Source organism: Babylonia areolata, chromosome 20 (genome assembly GCF_041734735.1).
Source record: "Babylonia areolata isolate BAREFJ2019XMU chromosome 20, ASM4173473v1, whole genome shotgun sequence".
NCBI lineage: Eukaryota > Metazoa > Mollusca > Gastropoda > Neogastropoda > Buccinidae > Babylonia > Babylonia areolata.
In genome coordinates, this window is record NC_134895.1 from 30,727,509 (window position 1) to 30,741,464 (window position 13,956).

The following is a 13,956-nucleotide window of genomic DNA, read 5'->3' on the forward strand; positions in this document are numbered from 1 at the left end:
TCAAGAGATTAATGGCAGGCCCAATACTAACAAACTATTATTATCATCATTACTATTCACACTGTGCTCAGTGCACTTCTTGAAAACAGAGTTTAACTTTCAGATCCTGTTTCTGATTTTGGAAAATATTCTGAAGTATAAAATGGACTCTTCTGATTGGTGTGATTGCTATCTAGTCACTGTCATCACAGATGCCATTCAAATTGTAATCACATTCTTAACCTTACTGAAACAATTACTAATTTCAGTTGGTTAACTTTGTAAAGAAATGTATCTTACAAATTTCAGCATTTGTTTTGTCTGTTTTAAAGAAATAATAAACATAAAGGGTGGAAAACATGTATAGTTTTTTTCCTTTTTCTATGAATATTCTGACTGCTTTTTAATTTCGTTATTCAACATATTTCACATGCATTAAACAGTCCAGTTTGTCTAATATTTCACAATTAAAACTATATACATCCCCAATTTTTCACCATCTGTACTTTCTTTACCTTTAATCCAACAGGTTAACTGTTTTACTTATACAAATGTAATGATCAATAAACAAGAAAACAACAACAAAACAACACCAAAAAACAACAACAAAACAAAAAACAACCACCAACAAACAAGCAATAAACAAAAATTACTAAAAAAAACAACAAAAAAACAAAAAAAACCTTAAGGGGAAAAGAAGCAAAGGTGATCACATTTTAATAATGTACTCCATGTCAAAAGAATACTCCATGTTTTTCTCTCCATCTCCCCCCCCCCCCCCCCTCCCCCCCAAACAAAACAAAACAAAAACAAACAACGACAAAAAAAATTACAAATCAGTACAGAGAAGTTTGCTCTTTGAAAATAGACAAAGGTATGCAACTTTAAGCTTGTGCTGCTTAGTACTTCCTGCTAGTTTTAAAACACATTACATAAACAGTATAAGTTTCTTGGTTCTTTATCATGTGCCTGTGTACAGTGCAGCTGACCTTTTATCTACCTGTGTGCAGTGCAACTGACCTATTATGTACCTGCATGCAGTACAGCTGACCTTTTGCTAAATGCCAGCAGATGGGATGTACTAACCAGCACTGGCCTGAAGTTGTGTGCCTTTGTGTATCTTAAAGGAGCAAAGTCACCGCTCTTGTTTAATGTTTGCTCTTCAATACTCCTGGCATATCAAGATTTTGATGCAAACACATACACTTTCAGGTGTATCCATGCACACACACATGCAAACATGTTTGTATGAATGCTTAAAAATAAGTCCCACTTGGCCAAAGGTAGCTCATGTAAACACTGTCAAAAGGGATTTGCCTGCCTCTTGGTTTACAGTTCAATACAAGACCGAGCCAGTCCTGTACAACCACTCTCTTGCCCACAAGCTTGCAGTTTATCATTCCAAGGTTTTCACTTTTGGTGACCCTGTTTCTGCCAGTCTGTCCAGAATGTTGGCTGATATCTTTGACAGGGATGTGTCGGCGGGGTAAGTGGTCTTCAGTCGCTGGATCTTCTCCACACCCCCTTCTTCGTTCAGCAGTGGGCAGTAACGTTCACCTGGAGCACAGAGTCTACAGTCACCTTTGGCAAGGAGAAGTCTATAAAATCTACAGTCACCTTTGACAGGAGAAGTCTGTAGATTCTACAGTAACCTCTGGCAAGGAGAAGTCTGTAGATTCTACAGCCACCTCTGGCAAGGAGAAGTCTGTAAATTTTACAGTCACCTTTGGCAGGAGAAGTCTGTAAATTCTACAGTAACCTCTGGCAAGGAGAAGTCTGTAGATTCTACAGTAACCTCTGGCAAGGAGAAGTCTGTAGATTCTACAGTCACCTCTGGCAAGGAGAAGTCTGTAGATTCTACAGTCACCTCTGGCAAGGAGAAGTCTTTAAAATCTACAGTCACCTTTGGCAATGAAAAGTGTAAATTTGACAGTCACCTCTGGCAAGGAGAAGCCTGTAAAATCTACAGTCACCTTTGGCAAGGAGAGGGCCTTTCAAATCTAAAGTTACGTTTCGCAAGAAGTCTGTTCATTTCACTTGGATTAACATAGTGCAAAATGGACTCAAGCTTACCTACTATTTTATATGTATATTTTTTCTTTACACTTTAACATGCAAATACATAATCAAGTGAAGAGAAATCATGAGATCATGAGGTATGTTATAAACTCAAACACACCCAAGCACACCATTTTTAAAATGTATATTTCATTTGAATTCAAGCAGTACAAAATTCATTTTTTTGGTTTTCATTTCATCTAAAATTACATCGCACAAAATTTCCTTTGAGTTCATGTAGAACAAAATTTACACAAGCTCACCATTTCTTGAACAGACATGCTGGATAGCCCACAGAGCCCAGAGCTGAACAGACGGCGTGTCAAAACAGTCCAACAGAGGAAAGAATGGACTAAAGGACCTGGAAAGTCATCACACAAACCACTAGCAGCATTAATTTTCCTTTCATACCCTAATCCATTACCACCAATCTGCATATGAATGAGACTGTTAATCTTTTATATGTTACTATCACTTTTAAATTACACAGTATTCCTATCAAATTCATCATACGAAGTACCATAGGGACATCAACATCCCACCTTCCCCAACAACATGCTTTTCAGTCATATCTAAGGACTAGATGGAACAGTGTTAACTGGGAAGTTTTCAGGACCCTTATTAAAAATATTTAGATATTTGACTGACAAGAGGACTGTAACATAATAAATGGGCAAGAACATATATTATCAAGCTATGCTTAAAGTATTAAATAAACCAGTGTTTCTTTCATATGAATTTCACGCAGCTGAGAAATCTGTTTTGATCGAGCAGCAATGTGATACAATACTAATCACTATAATACAGAACACTTCAAGACAACACAATACAATGGACCCACCTGTAAGCCACCATCTCTCCCTGAGGCTGCTCCCAGGCCAGCACAACTTGTCCCTGCCACACAGAGGTCCACATTGCTTCCACATTGTTCTCAAGCTTTCATTGATGTTGAACAACATCAGCACACATTCCGTGTCCTTACAATTGTACACAATAAATCATTATGAATGAGAAAAAAAAAAAGAAAAGAAAAAAAAAGGTCACTGCGATACAGGCTGAAAAATTTGACAAGCACTGGAATCATTAAAAAAACAAGAACAGCAAGAATAACTATGATATAAGAACAAACAAGCGGCAAGTAGAATACAATCTGTCTTAACTCACTCCAGATGATGCAATGGTATAGCGTTCCAAATGTAAGGCGCAGTTCCGGACAACGGAACGCTATAGCGGTTCCAACAATTAAAATTTTTTCCACATTTTCCTCATGGGGTAGCGTAACAACCGCAACTACACCGGGCACTGTGAACATGTCAAGGGTCGAATGGAAAGTTTCATTGTGAGATTCTGTAACAACACACTCGCCTGCGAGCCATTGAGTTCAGTACCCCACATGACAAACTAATCTGCATATGTATCGAAAATGGTGTCGTTGGCAATACAAGTGGAAATTTTTGGAGCAAACCAGATCATGACAGCGACTTTTATGGCTGTTGAAGTGATTGAAATCCTTCAAACTGAAGGTTCCGACATCCACGAGGATGATGAAGACTTTGAATAAAGTATCTGCAGTGAAGAAAGCTACCAGCAAGAAGGTAATGACAGTGACTCAAGATTCGGAGGGCAGTGGAGAGGGAGGGAGGTGGGTGTACACACGACGAGAGGAGAGGGGTCAGTGGGTCAAGTTTCTTTCAGCTATGTTATGTTTTGTATTTTTTGTGAGTTTTTTCCTAACCCTAACAAATGGGCCGTCTGTAGGGAAAAGCAACGGAGAAAGCTTTCTGTCCCGAGTGAGTTAAACAGGCATTTCTGTTGTGAAAACAAAACCAAAAAATCAGAATTTTATGAAACAATCTGTTTGTTAAATAATGTTTGGTACATAAAGAAAACTGTATACTAAGGAGTCAAAGCAGAGTATACAATATTCAGTTGAAAGAAAACAAACAAAAAAAATGTATTAAGCTGACAAAGGCAAGACCAGGATATAAATAAATCAAGAAAGTATGATATATGAGTCTGCTTTGTCACCTAATCATGCTTTTGTTCTGCAATGTGTGCATGTCAGAAATTCTTCAGAAGAGTCAATATTATCAGCCGTCAGATTTTATGTGGTTATGAACAGACTTTCTTATCCATCTTTTCGTTTTTGAAAATATTTGGGTTTTGATTTTGATGCTGGTTTTTAATTTATGTACATAGTTCTGGTTTTAATCATGTTACCACCCTGATCGGGCCTCCGTTGTCAGCTGGGCTTCTAGCCAAATGAATGAATGAATAGCTCGTTGGGCCATAATGGGCAGAAAAAGACATGGCAAAATAAGGTTGAGAAAAAGCACTATCTCTCTTAGTCATGACATGTTCACCTTCTCCCCAACATGAGATCAGCAGTAAACAAGGAGAAAGAAAAGTGCATGAACACACACACATCTATTTAAGCAGTACTGATATTTGTTAATGACAATTCCAAACTGTGTTTCATCCATGCAGTGAATGTATTGTATCATGTGTGAGAATGCATGTGTGTGTGTGTGTGTGTGTGTGTGTGTGTGTTTGCATGTACACATGCATGTATATGTGTGCAAGTGTGTGTGTATGCAAGTGAGATGGATGAGTGGTCTTATGATGTCTGTTTGCAATGAGTGTGTAAATTGATCTTTTTCATTATTTCATCATTTACATGTTGATGAGTTGTTTTTGTTTTCTCTTAAACACTCTAATCTGTATATGAGAACAAGAGCAGAATAAGTGTTCATTATTCTCCATTTACCAGCTCTTCCAAGATCTCCTCCCTCTCCATGGCGGCAATACCTCGCCACGCCTCTTCCCCGTCACTGGCTAAGTGGGCAATGATACCGGCCGCGAAGTAGCTGACATCAATCTGTCTTGTGTGTAGAAGACGCCTGCAAAAATATATAGTCTTTACTCAACAAAACCTGGTTTTCTTTCCCATTTTCCTTATACAAGTTCTGCCTTTTTTAATTTCCAAATCAAAATTGTAATCTTTAATGAACTGATTTCTTTTTAAATATTCATTTTTACATTTCCATGAAGACAATTTATCAACACCAATCAGATGTCCAATGTGTGTACATCTATTATGTGTGAGTCAAGGGTTTTGTTTTTTTTTTAATTTTCTTTTCCCCTCGCAATGAAGGTTATATTTTCTCTTCAACATCATCACCAGGACAATTTTCCTGTGACAAGTTACATATTACACAAGCATAGTAATAGTTAGCAAGGGTATTATTTTCACAAAAGAACAAAAAACAACCACAAAAAACAAAGCTAAAACAAAACCACAAAAAAGCAACAACAAAAAAACACCAACCAACAACAACAACAAAAAAACCCCACAAAAACAACCACAATTTTCACTTAGAATATGACACCTCAATTCCCAACTGGTTATACACATTTGACAATCTGATGACATAGTTCACAGGCGACGTCAGCGAGTGAGTCAAGTTATGGTGTGTCTGGATACAAATCTCCAGGAATGCACAATAAAGTGATTCCAAATTTGGCTCAAGGCAGGAGGGTCTGAAATCTCTGAGAATTATCGCTTCTTTTCCCAGTTCTCACATTTACTACTACTTCCAGTACATTTATATTATACAGCGCTTACATACCTGTCAAAGCACTTTAGGAAACACGTCAGTCAGACAAAGTACACAAGAACACAAACACCCACACATGCACATGCACACACACACACATGTATGCATACACACACACAATACTGTGTTGAAGGGACAGAAGAATCTTAGCTGGGATATGAACTTCTATTCATAAAACATAGTCAAAGAGATCTGAACGCCTGGCTTTTCTGACTGATCATCACTCACTTGACCAGCATGATGAAGTCCTCCCTCATCAGTTCCTGGCGGAGGGTTTTCACCTCTGCAATGTTATTCTGGAAAGGAACAAAACACTTTATGAACTTCACTCAGCCGTAAACACTCCAATGTATCAACTACTTGAAGAAACAAAGTAGACAACCATATTATTTTATCATCTAGTAGACAACCATATCATTCTATTATCTAGTAGACAACCTTATCATTCTATTATCTAGTTGACAACCATATCATTCTATCATCCATTGCAGACTTTTCCAGTGAATTATTTATTTGAACTAAACTATGAAAAACAAGACAAAAAAACAACAACAAACTTATCAATGAAACTGGGAAACAGTTTATGTATACGTAGGGACGTACAGTAAACAGTGCTGGAAAATATGCAGCGTGCTAATGGTTAAAGCAACAAAAAATTGGAAGGCCATTATGAAATAAAAGTTAAATCCAATTTTTTTAAAAACCGATTCTTCTTCTTCTGCGTTCACTCGTATGCACAGGAGTGGGCTTTTACGTGTATGACCGTTTTTACCCCGCCATGTAGGCAGCCATACTCCGTTTTCGGGGCGGTGCATGCTGGGTATGTTCTTGTTTCCATAACCCACCGAACGCTGACATGGATTACAGGATCTTTAACGTGCGTATTTGATCTTCTGCTTGCATATACACACGAAGGGGGTTCAGGCACTAGCAGGTCTGCACATATGTTGACCTGGGAGATCGTAAAAATCTCCACCCTTTACCCACCAGGCGCCGTCACCGTGATTCGAACCCGGGACCCTCAGATTGACAGTCCAACGCTTTAACCACTCGGCTATTGCGCCCGTCTTTAAAACCGATGACTGTTTCCAGACTAACTTGTCTTTTGACTTGGTGTCCCTTGAAAAGCACACACACAAACACTACACAACCACCTATCCTCACAAACGCACACACACATTTAATGATGTGAAAGCCTCACCAGCAGTCCCAAGATCTTGGTCTCCACCTGCACCCTGCTGTCACTGTCCACCTCCTCCAACATCTGCAGCATCATCATGAACAGCTCCAGGCCGTTCTCCCCCAGGAACACACTGCATGTTGGGGGCGACTCGTCTAAAACCAAACCAGCAAGCAGTCACACCAATGCACCTTCAACTTACAACCGCTGGACCTACCTTCAAACTACACCAGTTTTTCCTTGGGGTAGGGATACTACTGCACCCTCAGCTTACAAGCAACGCTTTACCTCAGCTTTCATGGAACACTAACAGAAACAGAACATCACTCCTTAAACAGTTGAACATTCACTTAGATTCCCCCATTGTGTTTCCTCTTCATCCCATCCCAACACAACATATGAACTGATGGAATGACCTTTGGCAACAATTTTGACAGCATTTTTGAATTATGACTTTCATGAGCATTGATTTCGCACTGATACTTAATATAGCCATAAACACCATCCCCATTATCAGCATCTTTGGGACAAAAAGCACGGGAATTTCAGATATCTCAGGAACTCCCCCCCCACCCACCCCCCAAAATATATGCCATACACAAAGCTGCCGATCAAATAGCTAAACACAACACAACTGTACAGGAAAAGAAGTAACCAGTATCAACTCCATCTCAGTCTTTTCTGTCCTGGAGTTCAAACCTGGGAAGAAAAATGAAAAGGTATTGTGAAAAGACACAAACTGATTTGGGAGGAAAAAAGTACAGCCTTAAAAAGAATGAATCAGACAAACCTTGAATAACTCCAACTTGGCAGAAAGGTTAAGATGCTTATCTGCCATAAGTGTTTGTAGTGGTCTAACTTCTATTTCTGGTCTTGCCCCCTTTGTCCCAGGTTTCACTGGAAAATCAACTGAACCTCTAGTCATTCAGATGAGACAATAAACTGATGTCCTGTGGGCAGCTCACACTTGACGCAATGAAAAACAACCCACAGCAACATAAAACTTGTCCTCTGGCAAAATTCTGAAGGAGAAATCTATTCTCATCTATGGGTATACAAATATATGTGCATGCACTCAAGGCCTGAGCATGTTGGGTTATGCTGCTGGTCAGGCATTTGCCAAGCACATGTGGTATAGTGTATATGAGTTTGTCCCAACACAGTGACATCTCCTTCAGAAACTGAAACTGAAATTGTTCATCTGTCCCTTACCTGTAAGATTCCAGAGAGCGCTGAGGGTGAACTTGAGCGTGATGTCAATGATGCGGGTCTCCATGCGCCCCTTCACCAGCTGGAGGAGCTTCTTCATGTAGCGAGGCTTCGAACCCAGGCTGGATGTCTGCTCTGTAGAGATCTGCATCACACAACAGGCCTTACTCTGACTGACACAATAAAAAAGCATCTTATTACAGGTGGACGAAATCAGCAACAATACTTGGGGATTTCCAAGTGCATGACATGAAACAGCCCTGAGCTCCAATCACTCAGCACTAACAGAGGGGAGCACAGCTTACTTCCTAAGAAATAAGCACCACTGCCTCAAATTAGTGGTTAATTATGCAAATCAATCTGTATGATGCTGAAGACAAACCTGTGCTAATCAGTTAGCATGGTTAAAATGTTGAAGGTGCCACGGCTATTATAACAATTGGGGCAGTGAATTCATATCCACTGTGTCTAGGATTCAGCTCCTTCCGCTGTTTTAATCTTCCCTCACCGACCCATTGACACCTGCACAGAGTGAGTCAGTTTGGAGTAAGGTGCCCTTTCCAAGGACAACACCATGCTGAAACAAGGCTTTGGATCCTGAGTGAACACTGGGTCAAAGTCCAATGCCTAACTGGCTCTGTCACCGTGCCTCCTATGTAAATCAATCAGCAGGATGCTGAATTAATACAACCCGATAACTGGGAAAATGCTGAACATCCATCAACAGATCATCTGAAGTTTAGCCCATTGCAACAAACTTCCCTTCAAATAGCAACATGTTGGAAAAGGAATTTTCTGGCTCTTCATGTCTGATTTTGAGGCATCAGACCACAACATCTTGCTAGATGAAAATAAATTCATTATTAGATACACAAGATAGTTCATGACTCTTGTACTGCTTTTATTTTGTGCATACCAGCAGACATTAACCCCATTCAACCCTGGGGAGTTTACACCCTCAGTAGACTTCCATGCCCAAATGAGGGGAAAAAATGCAGAAACTTGTTTTCCATCCTAATTATTTGTGGACACATCTGGAAATACTGTAGTAGTTCCTTTTCCTTGCATTCTACGCATATGTAGGAACCTGAAAAAAAATGTTTTAATGAGATGAATTTTGACTCCAAAGCATTGCTTAGGCCCAGGGCTCATTGAGTTAATTATGAACAGCTTTCGCTGTTCAACCATCGCTTGCTTTTGTTCTGCATTTGCCAGTATTTTGAAAGCATGTATGCACAAATGCACCTTATTCTACCAATTTTTTTTGTACAGAATTGAAATAAGGACAGCAGATTGGGGATGCACCTTATTCATGGCATGTTATCTCATACACCAGGATGGTACATAGCAACATAGATTGTTCAGTTTATCCTGATAGAAGTATCTAAACAAAATATCAGGGATGCTTCCTACTGCATGGCAGTATCTCACATACTAGACATGGTGCACAGATTGTTATGTTTACCTTGTTGGAAGCATCGGCAAAAACACTGTCATTTGCATAACAAGCTGCCTACCTGGGCAGGGCTGACTATACACTCACCATTCCTTTCCTGTGCAAAACGCAAAGTGTGGAGTGATGGCCTAGAAGTAATGCGTCTGCCTAGGAAGTGAGAGAATCTGAGCACACTGGTTTGAGTCATGGCACAGTCGACAATATTTTCTCCCTCTCCACTAGACCTTGAGTGGTGGTCTGGATGCTAGTCATTTGGATGAGATGATAAACCAACGTCCCATGAGCAGCATGCACTTAGTGCAAAAGAACCCATGGCAACTAAAGGGTTGTCCCTGGCAAAAATTCTGTAGAAAAATCCATATCGATAGGGAAACAAAAACACCGCATGCAGGAAAAAATACAAAAAAAATGGGTGGCGCTCTCAGTGTAGCAACGCGCTCTCTCTAGGGAGAACAGCCAAAATTTCACACAGAGAAATCTGTTTTGACAAAAATTAGTAATACAATACAACACAATACAAAGACACACACACACACACAAATATATATTAGAGTGGATTTTACTATGAAATTTTGCCAGCAACAACTTTCTTGCTGCCATGTGTTCTTTCATGTGTGAAAAGCGCATGCTAAAAACAAGACCTCTGTTTATCATCTCATCCAAATAACAAGTGTCCAGACCACCAATCAAGGTCCAGTGGAAGGGGAGAAAATTCTGGCACATGTGGAATTCGATCCTGAATGCTTGGATTCTCTCGCTTTCTAGGCAAACACGATACCTCGAGGCCACCACTCCACTCAGCCAAACAATGCTGTAGTGATGAACCCTGACAACAAAGCTGACCTTGGCAGCCAGGATGGAGCAGATGGCCACAGACATTCTGTTCATGGAGCTGTCCTCAAAGGTGCACAGGCACTCCACCACCAGCCGTGCACAGCGGTAACGGTCAAATGACTGGGGACAAAAGTCAATCTTAGTCATAACAGTACATTTGTATAGCGCATACAAACATCTCACTGGTTGAACGACTGTGGACACTCACTCTTAGTACAGTACATTTGTGTAGTGCCTACAATCATCTCAAAGTGTTACCAGAAAAACAACTGTGGACACAAGTCAATCATAGACACATCAGTACATTTGTTTAGCATCTACAAACAGTTCATGGTTTTACCAGTCAAACAACTGAGGACACAATTAAACAACAGTCATAACAATACATGTATATAGTGTTTAACAACATCTCAAAGTATTTTGCAACACTACATTAGTCAGACACAAACCACAACACCCACACACTCACACACATCCATACACACTTGCTAACAAACCCTAATACACACGCACACACTTACCCATACAGTGATACACATACACTCTCATACACACACACTCTCATACAAACAACACCCACCCACCCATACACAAACACACCCACATATACACTCATGTATACACACACATGCATTGAAGAAATAGATATGGGTCCACAGGTAGTGGAATGGAAAGCCTGAAAAGAAATGCCTGAGATTTGTTTTAAAAGATTTAGTGAAAGACTGTAAGGCTGTTCCTCTTCCAGGATGAACCACTTTAGAGCCAGCTTTGAAAAAAAAAAGTTTGGATTGCTGAAGACTGTTCAGAGAGAGAGAGGGAGAAACCGAGCTGGTGAGCGCTTGTGTATGCTTGCACACTTTCATTATGTGTGTGTGTATTTGTGTGTGTGTGTGTGTGTGTGTGTGTGTGTGTGTGTGTGTGTGTGTGTGTGTGTGTGTGTGTGTGTGATCCTTTTCTTATTCATTCACAGTCTGTTCATCTAAGATGATGATATTAGACTGAAAATAAATGATGTTATTATTATGATTATTATTATTTGTATTATTATAATTTCTATCATCATGATAATGATGATGATTATTATTATCATTAATTAGAAATCATCATTTGTGAAAATCAATGGCAGGGGAAGAAATATTCAACTGAAAAGGTGGTGGCTGAGGTGGAGGGGGGTGTGGGTGGGAGCAAAGAGGAGGCGATTGAGGAAGGAAAAGAGAGAGAACAGAATGTGTGTGTGTGAGTATGCATGTGTGTGTGTGTGTGTGTGTGTGTGTGTGTGTGTGTGTGTGTGTGAATGAATGCTGGGATGAAAGCGAAAACTGGAGAAATAGCTGGAAATTCTGTTTCAGACAAGTTTCAGAATCTTTTTCATTTGAAACAGGAGGTAAGACATTAGGGAGAGGGGAAATGAACTTTCCATGCCGACAGCTTTGTTTTTTTTAAGTTGGATTGGAAGCAGTTGTTTGTTGTTGCTGTTTTCATTTGGGAGTTGGGTGGGTGGGTGGGTGGGTGGGTGTGTGTGTGTGTGTGGGGGGGGGGGGGGGCGTGAGAGGGTATAACATGTGGGGAGGGATACTACAGGGAGAGGGTAAGTGATTTATATTTATGGGGAACATCACAACCAAAATACATATGCAATAAAAGGAGCATCCCAACAAACGCACAAAAATATCACATCTATAAAATGCTGGTGCACACACAAACAAATCATATCTGTAAGCACTGACAAAGACACACTGTTGACAGACTTACAATGTCCTGTAAAATCCTGTCACTGCACAATGTCAGCAAGGCATTCTTCTGGAGCTGCACAACAAAGACACAAGTCAGAGAGATACTTACAGAACAGAACAAATATTTATCAAAATTCAATTAAAAAACAAACAAACAAACAAAAAAACAAACAAAAAAAAACAAACAAACAAAAAAAATATATATATATATTGATATATATATATATCTCCAACTATCTATCTACACACACACACACACACACATATATATATATATATATACACACATACACATATCTCTTAGTTACCTGTACAAGAGTAATCTGGCACCAACAGAAAAAAAAAAAAAAGTTAAGATTCTCTTTCACTTGCACATGAATCCCTTCACAGGATACTAAAAAAAAGTCTTCAATGGTAAATGAGGGAAGAGGAGAATACAGTGAAGAGAGGGAAAAAAAGGTTACATATAGCTGACTGTGTCTTGTAACATATGTCTATAATAAAGAAACAACTAATACAAAAGAAAAACATGGAACTGGTCGTGACAGCAAAGTGTTTTCTTCTGATCGAAAAACATGTCTGGATGCCATGGCACTGTGTATAAGGAGGAAGAATGATGCTGACAATACCTGATGACCTTACACAGCAGCTATTAATCTTTGTCTCTCCACAGCCATTTCAGCATGCTACTTCATCCATGCTATCATATAACACATTACTGTTTCTGCGCTGAGAGCACACTGTCATTTGACCCAGCTTTGCTGGTATGGTATGCTTCTTTCTTTGTTGACATTTCCCTCTATCTGCATCTTATCCCTCCCCTTGTCGTCTCTTTCTATGCTTCATCATGATATAATGCAGAATATGTTTCAAGTTAGAAAGTATATTCTTACTACTGTTTCAAGTTGGATTGTAACTTCTTACAAGTACAATTTGTGTCAAAACCTAATGTCAGAAAAGGAATTTCAGTTATATGACAGTACCATTCACAGTCTCATTAAGTTACAACCTTGATGATGATAAAGTGCTGTTTACTTTCTGAAAGCTGTCGTTAATAGTACATACCTGTTACAATGTTATAAGAATAATTAAAACAAGATAGCATTCAATTTGATTTTCATAGCTGTTATACTTGTATGATAAGGCAGTGTCCTTTTAAGTCAGGAAATGATGGCAAACTTCTCAGAGATGAAAAGTTTATGATCGCATAGTGTTCTAAAACCTCTGGATGTTTCTGGTAACACACATTTTTATGTGCATATATGACCCACTGTATGCAGATAAAGAGCATTGTACTGCATAAAAAATCATACACAGAATGCACTATGTAGTGGTAAACAGATGACAATCTGCATATGTGTGAATAGGTCTCGATCCATCAAACACGTTGTTATAACTTTTGATGCCTGGAAAGATCTTCAGAGGCGAAGGAAAGTGAGGACCAAGAAGAAAGACATTGAGGTGATGCACAGGGCATGTCAGAGGATTAATGCACAGGCCTGACTTGCCCCAGTTTCCTTCATGGGAGTAGCAGGACTGTATTTTGTCAAGTTGGCAGAAGTTAAAAATCTGGGTGTTTGACCAGGGAAGTAAAACATGGATGTCTTTTATTGCCATTTCTTTTCAGAAGAGATCATGAAAAATGTGCTGCAGAGGAGAAATCAGGTGGGCTCTTACATGTGTGCTTGAGGATCTGGGCTTTGTTGACAACACTGGCTTGCCTCTACTACGTGTTAAATTTGGCTCAAGATCAAGGCTAGAAATCAGCCATGTGAGCCGTCAAAAATAGAAAAGATAAGAGGATGTAAAAGAGTTTATTTCCTGGTTCAAAATGCAGTGGTTGATGCATTGCAAAAGAAATAAAAAACTCCAGGTGGGTCAGACTTTCTG

General features: G+C 39.5%; 1 protein-coding gene across 1 annotated transcript in view; it reads right to left on the reverse strand.

Moving 5' to 3' along the window:
* Nucleotides 1-727: 727 nt before the first annotated feature.
* The window catches only part of LOC143295399 (protein zyg-11 homolog B-like), a 28,678-nt gene continuing 15,449 nt past the window's right edge, over nucleotides 728-13,956 (reverse strand). Inside the window, exons 6-14 of the mRNA XM_076607073.1 lie at nucleotides 12,086-12,139; nucleotides 10,343-10,453; nucleotides 8,047-8,188; nucleotides 6,856-6,989; nucleotides 5,883-5,950; nucleotides 4,805-4,937; nucleotides 2,879-2,931; nucleotides 2,301-2,398; nucleotides 728-1,536 (exon numbers count right to left, since the gene is read on the reverse strand). Coding sequence (XP_076463188.1) covers nucleotides 1,376-1,536; nucleotides 2,301-2,398; nucleotides 2,879-2,931; nucleotides 4,805-4,937; nucleotides 5,883-5,950; nucleotides 6,856-6,989; nucleotides 8,047-8,188; nucleotides 10,343-10,453; nucleotides 12,086-12,139 — 954 coding nt within the window. The 3' untranslated portion in view covers nucleotides 728-1,375. The remainder of the gene's footprint in view (nucleotides 1,537-2,300; nucleotides 2,399-2,878; nucleotides 2,932-4,804; nucleotides 4,938-5,882; nucleotides 5,951-6,855; nucleotides 6,990-8,046; nucleotides 8,189-10,342; nucleotides 10,454-12,085; nucleotides 12,140-13,956) is intronic.